General features: G+C 38.3%; 1 protein-coding gene across 1 annotated transcript in view; it reads right to left on the reverse strand.

Annotated features, from left to right (window-relative positions):
- Positions 1-15,220, reverse strand: part of KIF6 (kinesin family member 6) — a 538,059-nt gene that overhangs the window by 362,163 nt on the left and 160,676 nt on the right. Inside the window, exon 6 of the mRNA XM_060189745.1 lies at positions 509-638. Within this exon, the coding sequence (XP_060045728.1) occupies positions 509-638 (130 nt within the window). The remainder of the gene's footprint in view (positions 1-508; positions 639-15,220) is intronic.

A 15,220-nucleotide genomic window follows, 5' to 3' on the forward strand; every position in this document is an offset into this window, starting at 1 on the left:
CCTCAAAGAAAAGTACATCTTGGTGTAATATTTGGGACATACTTATACTATACTTAATAGTGGTGATCCCAGACCTGGAAATAATAGCTGAACATGTATACAGCATTTTTAATACTCTGTGCATTATTCTAAATACTTTATAGATACTAGTTAGTAAATACATGAAAATATGGGTATGTAAACATCTGGCAATATGTATGACTTAAGGAAAGGAAGGACGATCCAGATATTTTCTTATTTTACAATTATAAGGTATTTAATGAGTTGTCATTGATAAGCTGCAACCCAACTTTTATAATATTTTTTTAAAAAAGTAGAAAAAATAAGAGTCTAAGATTCACTCATTAGCCAGCTGAACGACATTGGGAAATTTTACTCATTTCTCTGGATCTAGGTTTCCTTATTTGTAACATGAGATTTGAATAAGATTACTTTGTAAGCTCATTGCTGCCCCTATAATTCAACTGCACCCCATAATTTTGGAAAGATTCAGAGAAAAGTTTATTACCTCTGCAATCATTCTGTTAGTGTCTCCTAAGAAAAGTAGATTCAGAGCTTCTTCTTCTGTGGTTGCCTGATGAAGAGACAGGTTCTTCAGGTGAATGTTCTGATCAGGGTCTTCTAAAATTGTCACTTTCCTAGAGAAATGGAAAGCAACAAAAGCAAGGTAGATGAGAATGAAAAGAGCTTAGAGTCTGTCTTATAGGTTCATTATTTGTAAAATAATACATTTTTTAAAAACAGTGAAACATCTTGAACTTATAAAGCTGAATAATACACAAGACATCAGATGGTAGAGGAATAGCATCAAACACTGACTGACATACATACTATCACGTAACGTTGGGGCTACGAAGTATTATTACAGTCTCCTGATTTAAAATAACCTGTCTGTAGAATCATCAAACACTAAATCATTTTAACATGTATGTTATTTTTTATTTTTTATTGAGGGGGTTAATGCCTTATAGTGCAATCATTGACATATGCATACAATTTCTTTATGTAATAGCCCCCAAATTTTCTTCCTCGATGGGTCCTGATATTGGGGCAGCCTGGAACATTCCTACTCATGACCACAAAATGTGAGCTCAGATCTACAGGGATGCAGAGGTCAGATAGACTCCTAAACTGAATATGGGCCCCGGATCAGATCAAATTGATGGGGTTTACAGTCAACAATATTAATACACCTTTCCCATATTTGGGAGCTACTCTCTTCCCTGATCCAGCTCTTTGTCCCTTTTCCAGTCATGACATTATCTTTCCAGACAATAACTTGGATCTACCTGCATATTAGATTTCAGGCTCAGGAAAAAAAATAAGAAAGAAAAAAAAAAAAAAACTTAGTATAGCCACAGGCCCTTTGGAATATAGCTAAAATATGCCTACTAGCTATCTACAAAATGGAGACCCCCCCCCCCCAACTCTTCATCTGCACTATTCCATTATTTAGGTTTGTGATTGGTCAACAATTTGCTTGACTTTATATGTTAACTCTCTTTTCAGCCACCAGGTTCCAGATGCTAGCATGATGCCAACCAGACTTCCCTGGACAGACAACCACACCAATGTGTCCTGGAGCTCTGATTCCCCAGAACCCCGGCCACTAGAGAAAGAGAGACACAAGCTGGAGTATGGATAGCCCTGTCAATACCCATGTTCAGCAGGGAAGCAATTATAGAAGCCAGACCTTCCACCTTCTGCACCCCATAGTGACCCTGGGTCCATACTCCCAGAGGGGTAAAAAATAGGAAAGCTATCATGGGAGGGGACAGAATACAGAGTTCTGGTGGTGGGAACTGTATGGAGTTGTACCCCTCTTATCCTATGGTTTTGTCACTGTTTCCTTTTTATAAAGAAAAAAAGAAAAAAAATTTCTTCCTCTCCTCCCTCTCCAGAGTCCTTTGCTTTGGTTCAATATACCATGTTCAGTCCATGTTTCACTTTGTGCTCTCCCTCTCCATTCCCTACTTCATTAAGTCCTGCTAATAAGTGAGATCATTTGATATTCATCCTCTTTTTGGCTTACCTCACTCAACATGATGTCCTCATTTCATACAAGACAAAGGAGACAACCTCATCGTTTTTAACAACTGAGTAGTTAATATATATAGTCTTGATTTTGAAAATACAAATTAAGGGTTGGATTAGATTGATATAATGGGTACAGTTCAGGACTTGCACGCATGAGGCCCTAAATCCAGTCCAGTAAACAACATATGCAGGATTGATGATTTGCTTCTTTTTTTCTCCTCTCCCTCTGCCTCTCCTTTCCCTCTCCCTCTCCTCTCCCTCTCGTTCCTATTTCTCCATAATAAAAACATAGATATTGAGAGGGAAGGGGAAGATACAGGGAGAGATACCACTTGCTAAGCTTCCCCCCATAGGTGGGGATTGGGGGCTTGAACCTGGGTTCTTGAGCATGGTAACATGTGCACTCAACAGTACACCACTGACAGGCTCCTGGTTCTATTTATGTCTGACTCTTTAATAAATAAACGAATAAATAAATATTTTATCCTGTAACTGGAGAAATAGTGATTTACAGGACAGTTGTTGATACATTGGTATGGTTTCTAAATGCAAATAATCAGCTACTTATATATGAGGAAACAAGGCTATATTATTTTTTTTCTATAATAGTTCAGTTTCTTGGATAAATAATGCAAAATTTCTTCTATTTCACACCTTTTGTTCAGTTTCAACTAACATGACATTCTAAACTATTTATTTCATCAATTTAAACATGAAAATTGAGGTATCCATCAATAACTCTAGGAGTTATTCCCTTGTCTAGCTTTATCACAATAGGTAAAAAAAATTCTCAAAATACATTATTATTTTGTGTTCATCAAGTGCTTTTCTTTATTCCTACCACCTTTTTTTTTTTATAACAGCCTTTTCTTCTACTCCATCCTTACAGTTAAGATGTTAAGCTAGGAATTATGCTCATCTGTGGCAACTGCTTTAATCGGCATTCTGCTGCCAATACAACTTCTCCTCAGGTGAATCCTAAAACTCCAGAGCTGGACTGTCAAAAGTCTCTTTAAAGTCCTTTTAGTACTGTCTGCAGCTGAACACAGTTTGGCTAAATTCCTTCGACTCCACTTCAAAGAACTATAGATTCATGCAATGAAGTTACTGAAGACTATTCCTTATTGCCTCTTGAATTTTGCCTTCCCAATTTTCCTAAAAAATGCTAGAGAAAATCTTATTATTTGAGGGTATTGACAAAGAGGGTCTTCAGGTATCTGCATGTGCTTAAAACATCTATAATTGATAATAAATAAAAATTGACATCATCTAGAACTTCTCCTCTGAAAGTACAATTAGCAAATAGATGCATCACACTTTAATAAAACACAATTAAGACACCTTATAAATATAAAGATTTTTCAAATACCATAATTTTTCATCCTTCTCCATTGTAAGTGAGTTATCTAAACTTTCAAATGTAACTTATGAGCACTTGGAATACTAACTGCAAGGAGAAGTACAACTACTAGTACATCTGTGACCAATATGTATTCCTTTGACAAATTTTGGACTCCTTTTTGTCTCCTTCAACAATACCAACTAAGATGGAAAAAAGATCTCTTAATGAAAACAAGTGTATTTTATTTATTTTTCAGCAAGACTCACAAGTGAGCTTATTAAAAATATTTTAGAGTTCAAAAACTGTCTGGAAAAAATGAAGACATGTTTAATTGAAACGGATGAGTTGTGTTCTATTTTAAGGAACCTCCTTTATTCCTTAAACTTTATTTCCACCCTGACCCTTCTGGAGTGCTTCAAAAGGTTTGGCTAAATTTAGTTGCTAAGGATATACATAAGTCAGAATTTTTCCCAAATCCCAAATTTTTCCCAAATCCCAATTTTCCCCAAGTTTTTTGGAAATAAAAGGTGAGATAGGGAGTAGGGCGGTAGCGCAGTGGGTTAAGCACATGTAGCACAAAGCACAAGGACTGATATAAGGATCCTGGTTGGAGCCCTAGGCTCCCCACCTGCAGGGGAGTCGCTTCACAGGCGGTAAAGCTGGTCTGCAGGTGTCAGAGAAAAAAGGGGGGGCAGGTGGTGGCGCACCTGGTTGAGTGTACACATTACAGTGTACAAGGACCCAGGTTCAAGCCCCCAGTCCCCGCCTGCAGGGGGAATGTTTTGCAAGTGGTGAAGCAATGTTACAGGTGTCTGTCTCTCCCTCTCTATAACCCTCTTCCCTCTTGATTTCTGGCTGTCTCTATCCAGTAAATAAAAAATAAAGATAATAAAAACATTTTTTTAAAAAGGTGAGATAAATTAGATCTTACTAGAACGAAGATAAATAAGTGATGAATACTGGGTGATCTCACTCATAGGTGGAAATTAAGAAGCAAGGACAGTAAGGGAAAACATAAGGTGAAATTTGGACTAGGTACTGTGTATTGCACCAAAACAAAGAACTCTGGGGAAGGAGTCAAAGGGATGAGACAGAGGGCTGCTATACTCCTCGTGCACAATGATGGGAAAAGACCTAGACTGGGGGAAAGAGTGTCTTGTAGACATCTACTATGGGGAGATGAGAGGTTATGCCTATGTGTCAACAACTATACTGTAAACTATTAACCCCTCAATAATCTAAAATAAAAAAATGATGAAATGGCACATTAAAATTAAGAGAAAAAGAAGAGAGCTCAGGGCTGGGTGGTGGCACATCTGGTTGAGTGTACACCCAAGTTAGAGCCCCAAATCCCCACCTGCAGGGGGAAAGCTATGTGAGTGGTAAAGCAGTGTTGCAGGTGTCTCTCTGTCTCTCTCCCTCTGTATAACCTCCTTCCCTCTCGATTTCTGGCTTTCTCTATCGAATAAATAAATAAATATAATAAACAAATTTAAAAAGAGAGCTCTTCCATTATCAACATGAAGTTAAAAATAAAGTATCCAGCTTTAAGGCAAAGTTTGCAATTTCAGAAAGGAGAATGTGAGGGCAGGTCAGGAAATGAGTCAAAGAAGATGCCATTAAGTGTTCACCAGGCACCCGAAGTATACCAGATACTGCTATTGTTTCATTCTGGTTGTCCTCAGGAACTACTTGAAGAATTTAAAGCTTTGGAATCCAGTCTTGTAAGAGGTGTGATTTGATTGTTCCAGGGAGTGGTCTGGATCTCAGGGTTTGTAGAAAGTACAGGTGATTCTAATTAACATCCAAGGTTGAAAGCCAACGACTTTACCAACCCTACAAAGTAAACATGATTAGGAGGAGAGGTTTCTGGCATGTTGCCTTTCCTTTCTGCTCAGCTGTACTCCAAAGCCCATAGGTGAACATTACTCTTTTTATTTATTTTTTTATTTAAGAAAGGAGACATTAACAAAACCATAGAATAAGAGGGATACAATTCCGCACAATTCCCATAACCCAATCTCCATATCCCATCCCCTCCCCTGATAGCCTTCCCATTCAATATCTCTCTGGAAGTATGGATCCAGGGTCGTTGTGGGTTACAGAGGGTGGAAGGTCTGGCTTCTGTAATTGCTTCCCCGCTGAACATGGGCATTGACTGGTTGATCCATACTCCCAGTCTGCCTCTCTCTTTCCCTAGTAGGGTGGGGCTCTGAGGAAGTGGAGCTCCAGTACACTTTATTCTTTATTAGTTGTATATGAAGACATTCTTGAGCCACAACTTCTAGTAGGCAAACTTACTATGAAAGAGAAAGGAGAGAAGAGAGAGGAGGGGAGGGGAGAGGAAGCCTACCTTTCCATGAGAATTACCTTTTCTGTCTCCATGATCATGATTATGCAGTTATTAGAATTAACTAAGCCATGTTAACCATAATAATAACTAATGCTTAGCTGGGGATGATAGGTCAACCTATATGTTGGTAGGATGTCTATCATTGCTAAATTAAAATAATCTAAGTGGTAGTAAGGAGCTACCATACATCTCTCTCTCTCTTACTATTAAATCACTAAAAAAAAAAAATTAATGCAGAAAGCAAGTATGGAATTCTAGGAGAGTTCATTTATTAGGTAAATGGATCACTGACATATGATACATTTGCATAGAATAACCAGAAGCATAAGGTAAATAGCTTTTCTACCTTAATCATTCAGAACATTTGATGTCTACTGTGGCTAATTTAGAGCTATTACATTTCTACATTTACTTCCAGACACTTGTCTAGTTTCGTCATTTTGATCAAAATGCAAATTTTACAGTCCCCCAATTTTTCTGTATAGGAATTTCAGCAGTCATTTATAGTCTATTACTAAAAAACTTCCCTAATTCCTTCTTTTTTTCTTTCACTTTGTTTCTCTTTCATTCTTTCTTCCTTTCTTTCCTTTTTTTTTAAAATTATGTTTCTTTCACTGTTTTCTAATTTCTTGCTCATGGAAGTTTTTAAAAAGTAAATTAAAAGGTAGGTTGTTACCCAAAATTTGGTTGGCTTATTTTCATGGCTTCCTCCCTGCACTGGTTTCATCTGTGGGCATCCTGTAAAAGATTCCACCTCTGGCACCCTTCTGAAAAATTCTGTGGTATAACTTCCTCCCATCAAAATCTTCCTTGCCAGTTCTTGTCCTCAGATTCTTTCTTGGTTTCTGCCCAGTCCCTTGGGCACAAGGTTTTGGACTTTCCCTTAGTGTTCTGCCTGCCCATACTGGGAAGTCTTTTTGCACTAAGCCTTTAAACCAATGTAATATACCTTTGATCACAGAAGCCCAGTCTGATCCATGCTTATCTAGTTGGGCTAACCTGGGGGTGAGAATATTTTAAACAGCACTATTATAGAGTGCTTCTTCAGAACTGAAGGAAGTAAGAACTATTAGCTACAGTTTCTCTTCAAGTTGCTTCCTTCCTTGGACTTTCCTTTCCCCCTCTCTCACAAATCAATAGCTATTTCCTGAATCCTTCGGCAGCCACTTGATTCTGACTATAATTTTCATGGGTTTGAAAGAAGACTTTATTAGAGTTTCTTAAGTAAACATCCTAATTCCAAGTTGGAAGTCCCCCAAACTATTTATTTGGTTCTTTTTGAAAGGGCCTATGAATAGTTTTCCATACAAAATGTCTCTAAAATGTTTAGATTTCAAGCAAAAAGTCACTGATAGCCTTAACTTGGACACCTAAGTGGAAAAGTTCTGCTAAGTATATTCTCCTTACTTAATGATGGGGAAGAAGCAAGCTTTGTGTTTTCTCTGTAAATAGAGAATCTTTTCCATTTGGCTAGGTTTTTGGAATTTATAGACTCTAACTGACTGGAAGATATATAAAGAGGAATAGCCAAGCTCTTGTTCTCAAGGTATCAATGAAAGAAAACTTTCTACCCCATATCCAACCTCTCTACAATATTCCCAAAACACCAAGTTGCTGATGAGGACTTTTCCAGGAATTCAGGCATAGGGTTTGAATTTTTTTTTTTTTTTAGATTTTTAAAAAATATCTTTATTGGGGAATTAATGTTTTACATTCGACAGTAAATACAATAGTTTGTACATGCATAACATTTCCCAGTTTTCCATATATCAATATAACCCCCACTAGGTCCTCTGTCATCCTTTTTGGACCTGTATTCTCCCCCAACCCACCCCAGAGACTTTTACTTTACTGCAATATGCCAATTCCAGTTCAGGTTCTACTTATGTTTTCTCTTCTGATATGGTTTTTCAACTTCTGCCTGAGAGTGAGATCATCCCATATTCATCCTTCTGTTTCTGACTTACTTCACTTAACATGAATTTTTCAAGGTCCATCCAAGATCAGCTGCAAGCGGTGAAGTCACCATTTTTAATAGCTAAATAGTATTCCATTGTGTATATATACCACAACTTGCTCAGAAACTCATTTGTTGTTGGACACCTGGGTTGCTTCCAGGTTTTGGTTATTACAAATTGTGTGCTAAGAAGATATGTGTACACAGATGTTTTTGGATGGGTGTTTCTCAGTTTTCCACATAACAATACAACCCCCACTCGGTCCTGTCATCCTTTTTGGACCTGTATTCTCTCCACCCACCCACCCACCCCAGAGTCTTTTACTGCTGAGCTAGTGTTGCAGGCGAGAGAGACCAGGAACTAGTGGTGGTGTGGTAATACAATTCTTTATTCATGCGGGAGCTCCAGAGTCAGGTGTGAGCGCAGCAGGTTAAGCCATATGGCGACAAACTGCAATGGCTGCCTCCGGCTCTACACACCAGCCCTTCTCCAGGTCAGGATGCGGGAGAGAAAAGAGAGTGAAACAAGGAACAGAAGCGGGTTTTGGGGATAACACCGGAACTGGCAAGTGGGAAACGGAAATAACTAGGAAAGGGGTGGAGAGAGGCCAAAGGCATGCTCGGAAGGTGGAAGCTTCCTTAGCAACTGTTGCAATGGTTTCAACTGGCGGGAATTAGCAATACCATGAGGGGATAACATGGTGGGGAGACCTTTAGTAATTTCTAAGACAAAGCAGAAGATTAGTATGTAAATAATAATACTTGCATGGAAATATGCTGGTTCGTGGCACCCCTGCTAATGTTCAACCACATCTGCACAATTTCCCAACATTTTACTTTGCTGCAATATGCCAATTCCAGTTCAGGTTCTACTTGTGTTTTCTCTTCTGATATGGTTTTTCAACTTCGGCCTGAGAGTGAGATCATCCCATATTCATCCTTCTGTTTCTGACTTATTTCACTTAACATGAATTTTTCAAGGTTCATCCAAGATTGGCTGAAAACAGTGAAGTCACCATTTTTATAGCTGAGTAGTATTCCATTGTGAATATATACCACAACTTGCTCAGAAACTCATCTGTTGTTGGACACCTGGGTTGCTTCCAGATTTTGGCTATTACAAATTGTGCTGCTAAGAACATGTGTGTACACAGATATTTTTGGATGGATATGTTGTGTTCCTTAGGATATATCCCCTGGAGAGGAATTGCACGATCTTAGGGTAGGTCCTTTTCTAGCCTTCTAAGACTTCTCCAGACTGTTCTCCACAGAGGTTGGACCAATTTACATTCCCATCAGCAGTGCAGGAGGGTTCCTTTGACCCCACAACCTCTCCAGTATTTGCTGCTGCTACCTTTTCTGAAGTATGACATTCTCACAGGAGTGAAGTAATATCTCATTGTTGTCTTTATTTGCATTTCTCTGACAATCAAAGACTTGGAGCATTTTTTTCATGTGTTTCTCAGCCTTTTGGATCTCTTCAGTGGTGAATATTCTGTCCATGTCCTCTCTCTATTTTTGAATGGGGTTATTTGTTTTCTTGCTGTTGAGATTGGCAAGCTCTTTATATAATCTAGTTATTAGCCTCTTGTCTGATGTATGGCATGAAAAGATCTTCTCCCATTCTGTGAAGGGTCTCTTGGATTGAGTAGTGGTTTCCTTTGCTGTACAGAAGCTTTTTTATTTAATGTAGGCCCATAGGTTTATGTTTACCTTAGTCTTCTTTGTAATTGGGTTCCTTTCATTGAAGATGTCTTTAAAATTGATGCAGAAAAGAGTTCTGCTAATATTTCCCTCTAAGTTTCTGATAGTTTCTGGTCTAACATTCAAGTCCTTGATCCACTTGGAATTTACCTTTGTATTTGGTGAAATATAGTGGTTCAGTTTCATTCTTCTGCATATTCCAACCCATTTTTTGCAACAAAATTTGTTGAAGAGAATCTGCTTTCCCCATTGAATAGTCCGGGCACCTTTGTCAAAGATTAGATATCCACAGGTGTGGGGGCTTACTTCTGGGCTCTCAATTCTATTCCACTGGTCAGTGTGTCTATTCATGTTCCAGTACCAAGCAGTTTTGATGACAATGGCCCTATAATACAATTTGAGATCTGGGAATGTGATGCCTCTGGTTCTGGTCTTTCTTTTCAAGGTTGTTTTGGCAATTCTAGGTCTTTTATGGTTCCAGATAAACATCCGTAGCATTTACTCTATTCTCATAAAAAAATGTGGTTGGGATCTTTCTTTTTTGGTTGTGCGTCTGTCTGCTTTTGGTATCTCCTCTTTCATTTATGATCTGATTTATTTGGGTCTTCTCCCTTTTTCGTTTTGTAAGTCTGCTAAAGCTTTATCAATTTTGTTCATTCTTTTGAAGAACCAGTGATATGGTGTGTTCCTGAAGTTATTCTAGTTCTGTCTTGTTGTGGTCCCAGGTGATCTCTTTTGGTATTCCTAGTTGACCCAGAGAGTAGAGGAGAGAAACACAGCTTCTCTTGAGTCTGGATTTTTATTTTGATGTTATAGACAAATGTTACTATGGTGACTTCTACTTTTTTTTCTACTTGTAAATGAACCATTACATTGCTCAATCCTTGTCCAAAGGTACATATTAAGCATGACCAATATGTTAGTGATAGTAAAGTATCTTCTAAAAACCTAATATATTATAACAGTTTTTGAACAGAGAGTAGCAATAACTATCCATAAGTTATATGAAAGAACCATACAGACTGGAGGAATCCTGTCTAGTTGCCTTGGCCACAGCAACATCAAAAGCAGGGTTTAGAACACTTGCATGTTGTGCCGCTTATCATATGTGTGACCCACGTTTGAGCCCAGCCACCACCACATTATACATTCTCAGACATTACCTATAGTAAAGAATTAGATGAAAGGGAGATTTAAGATTTTCAAGATACTGTATATGAAACTCTCCTTCATTTATTTAAACAATTTCAAAGGCATATTTTTCACATTGAAAAGCTAGAAGGCATTCTATTGAGAAATATAAACAGCTTAAATGTATCACTTAAGAAAATTTTGGGGAGTCGGGCTGTAGCACAGCGGGTCAAGCACAGGTGGCGCAAAGCACAAGGACCGGCATAAGGATCCCGGTTCGAACCCCGGCTCCCCACCTGCAGGGGAGTCGCTTCACAGGCGGTGAAGCAGGTCTGCAGGTGTCTATCTTTCTCTCCTCCTCTCTGTCTTCCCCTCCTCTCTCCATTTCTCTCTGTTCCTATCCAACAATGACAACAACAATAATAACTACAACAATAAAACAACAAGGGCAACAAAAGGGAATAAATAAAATAAATATTTAAAAAATTTTTTTAAAAAAGTTTAAAAAAAAAAGAAAATTTTGCTTTCTGTTCTTCGTTCTCAACTTCTGTTCATGAGTGGGATCATCTGATGCTCGTCTTTGTCTTTCTGACTTAACACACTTTATAACTCCTTCTAGCTCCATCCAACATGGGTCAGAGAAGGTGGGCTCATTGTTCTTCATAGTTGTGTAGTATTCCATTGTGTGTATATACCAAAGCTTTCTCAGCCATTCATCTGTTGGGCACCTGAGTTGCTCCCAGGTTTTAGCTATTACGAATTTTGCTGCTATGAACATAAGTGTACACACATGTCTTCTTGGTCGGGTGTTATGGAATCCTTGGGCTATATCCCTGAGAGAGAAATTACTGGGTCATATGGAAGGTCCATGTTAGCCTTGTGACAGTGCTCCAGACTGCTCTCCAGAGAGGCTGGACCAATTTACATTCCCACCAGCAGTGTAGAAGGGTTCCTTTGTCCCCACAGCCTCTCCAACATTTGTTGCTGCTGTCCTTTTTGATGTATGCTATTCTCACAGGGGTGAGGTGGTATATCAGTATTGTTTTTATATGCATTTCTCTGACAGTGACCTGGAGCAATTTTTCATGTGTTTGTTAACCTTTTGGATCTCTTCTGTGGTGAATAATCTATTCATATCCTCTGCCCATTTTTGGATGGAGTCATTTGCTTTTATTGTTGCTAAGTTTGCTGAGCTCTTTGTATATTTTTGGTTATTAGTCTCTTGTCTGATGTATGGCATGTGAAGATCTTCTCCCATTCTGTGAGGGGTCTCTTTGTTTGAGTGATGGTTTCTTTTGCTATGTAGAGGTTTTTCAATTTGATGTAGTCTCATTTATTTGTTTTTGTTTTAATCTTCCTTGCAATTGGTTTCTATCATCAAAGATGTCCTTGAGGTTTACAAGGGAAAGTGTTCCACCAATGTTTTCTTCTAAGTATTTGATGACTCCAACACTTCATCTGCACTATTCCAGCCTTTAGGTTCATGATTAGTCAACAATTTGTCTGGCTTTATATGTTAACTCTTTTTTCAGCCACCAGGTTTCAGATGCTGCCATGATGCCAACTGGACTTCCCTGGGCAGACAATCCCACCAATGTGTCCTGGAGCCCTGCCTCCCCAGAGCCCTGTCCCACTAGGGAAAGAGAGAGACAGGCTGGGAGTATGGTTCCACCTGTCAATGCCCATGCTCAGTGGGAAAGCAATCACAGAAGCCAGACCTTCCACCTTCTGCACTCCATAATGACCCTGGGTCCATACTCCCAAAGGGATAAAAAATAGAAAGGCTATCAGGGGAGGGGATAGTATAGAAGTTCTGGTGGTGGGAATTGTATGGAGTTCTACACCTTTTATCCTATGGTTTTTGTCAGTGTCTCCTTTTAATAAATAAAAAATTTTTTAAAAATGAAAAAAATGAAAGTTTTGCAAAATTGATATACATTTTTTGTGTTAGTCTTACTGTTGGAAAAACTGGATAAATTAATGGATATTTTTTCTCTATAACCACTATTCAGATATTCTGCAAATTCTTTCTAGTATTTTGAAAAATATCTGTTCTGCAAAGGGAAACATCACCAAAACAGAGAGACTCCCTAAAGAATGGGAGAAAATCGTTACAAACTATACATCCGATAAACGAGGTAATAACCAAAACATACAAGGAAATCATCAACAACAAACCAAACAAAGAAAAAGCAAAACATTAAAAACTGGAGGAGGACATGGAGAGAATCATTACCAAAGAAATCCAAAGGGCCAACAGACATATGAAAGCATGTTTGAAGTCACTTGTTATTTGAAAAATGCAAATAATATAATTATGAGATACCACTTTACACCAATGAGAATGCCATGCATTATAAAGGACAGAAACAACAAATACTGTTGAGAATGTGGGTGAAAAGGAACCCTTCTGCATTGCTAGTAAGAATGTAAACTGATTTCAACCCTGTGGAAAACAGTCTGGAGATTTCTCAGAACACTAGAAATGCGTCTACCCCATGACCTAGAAATTTCTCTTCTGGGGATTTATCCAAATTGTTTTGTTTAACAAAAACACCTATTCTAAGAGATCTATGTACACCTGTGTTCATAGTAGCACAATTTATAATAGCCCATAGTGAAAGCAACTCGGATACCAATGACAGATGACTGGATAAGAAAGTTGTGGTATATTTACAGAATGATATATTACTCATCTGGGAGAAATAAAGAACTCTTCTCCTTTGCCTCATCTTGGATGGAAGTTGAAGGAATTATATTAAGTGAAATAAGTCAGTGAGATACTGGATGATCTCACTTATAGGTGGAACATAAGAAATACATAAAAAACTGAAAACATAACATGAAACTTGCACTGGATGTACTATATATAGTGCACCAAAGGACTCAGGAAAAGGAGGTGAAGAAAAGACTTAGAGAGGGTGTTGGGGTCCTGGCACATGATGGTAGAAAAGGACCTACATTGGGAGTCAGAGTGGCTTGTGGGCACTTAACAGAATGAGATGAGAAACTGTACCCAAATGTCAACAATTGTACTGTAAACTGTTAACCTTCATGGCAAGAAAAAAATAAATCTGTTCTTTTTAGTTTTGCCTAACATTGTATCTTTTTACTGACAATAAAGATATAACCAATAGCATGACATTTTATAAATTAAGAGCAAATTTAACCTACTAAAAACAACAAGTTCTCTAGAAAATATATAAGGAAGAAATTATTCTAGTTTTCCATAGTGTCTTTCAGAGGATACAAACTGAAGGAAAGTTGGAAAGGGTGCTCCCTGGATAGGCACCCTGACTTACCACGGGTGTGGTCCAGGTTTGAACATCAGAATCACCTGGGCAGTGTTTTGTCCCTGGAGGAAGCTTCAGTGCTATGATGTCTCTCTCTCTCCCTGCCACTCTACTTAAAAAAAAAAAAGTGACCTAGGCTAATGAATCCATGTATGTCCATGGTTGTGGCATCATAAACAAGCAAACACACAAAAAAGTTTACATTAATCATAATACCCCCCCCCCCCAAAAAAAAAGAGCTGAGGATCCTGGGCAGTGAAACACTCAATAGAGTGTTAACATGTGCAAAGATTTCGGTTCAAGACCCTGGTCCCCACCTGCAGGGAGAAGCTTCCTGACTGGTGAAGCAGTACTGTAGGTGTCTCTCTTTGTTTCTCCCTTTCTATCTCCCCCTTCTTTCTCAATTTATCTATCTCCATAAAAAAGTGAAAATAGGGAGTCGGGCTGTAGCGCAGTGGGTTAAGCATTGGTGGTGCAAAGTGCAGGGACCAGCGTAAGGATCCCAGTTCGAGCCCCTGGCTCCCCACCTTCGGGGGAGTCGCTTCATAGGTGGTAAAGCAGGTCTGCAGGTGTCTGTCTTTCTCTCCCCCTTTCTGACTATCCTCCTTTCTCCATTTCTCTCTGTCCTATCCAAAAACAAAGACATCAGTAACAACAATAATAAAACAACAAGGACAACAAAAGGGAATAGATTAAATAAATAAATAAATAAAAATAAAGACTTTAAAAAGGAGCTGAAATTCTTACAATATAGTAAATTCTTGGCGTATGTGATGTTAAATCTTCTAAAGATGGTTGTATTTTTTTCCTCTACAGCTAAGATGTTAATAGTTTGATGTGCTTTTGAATCATGTATATTTTTCCAAAAGACAAAATACAGTGACCAAGAAACCTAGCTTATTCAAAATTCTTCATAGCAATGCTATACTTTAGCTTTGTATACTGCAAACTTATAACAGATTGGAGGAAAGATGTAATATCAGAATAAATCAAACAATTCATAAAGCAATTGTGAAGACAACTTGTTGATAAGTGAAAAACAAACCCGTACCAATACTTATTTTAAAAAGTGCCTTCACTTCTTAATTATCAAAAAAGAAACTGTATGTTCATTTATGTACAAAACATGATGGAAAAGTCAGAGACCAGGGTGACAATGTTTTGCATTCACATTTGACAGATTCTAGATTCTTCCTGGTGTTAGGACACAATTGAATTTAAACAAGAATACATAGAATTGGGGCAAGTAGTATTTAACTAAATAAACAGTTGATGTTACCACTAGGAAGAGTAAGAGAAAATATACTAGGCACTCTGGGTTCATGCTCCCAGAGGGATAGAGAATGGGAAAACTATTGGGGAGGGGATGGGATATGGAGATTGGGTGGTGGGAATTGTGTGGA

Source organism: Erinaceus europaeus, chromosome 4, assembly GCF_950295315.1.
Source record: "Erinaceus europaeus chromosome 4, mEriEur2.1, whole genome shotgun sequence".
Taxonomy (NCBI): domain Eukaryota; kingdom Metazoa; phylum Chordata; class Mammalia; order Eulipotyphla; family Erinaceidae; genus Erinaceus; species Erinaceus europaeus.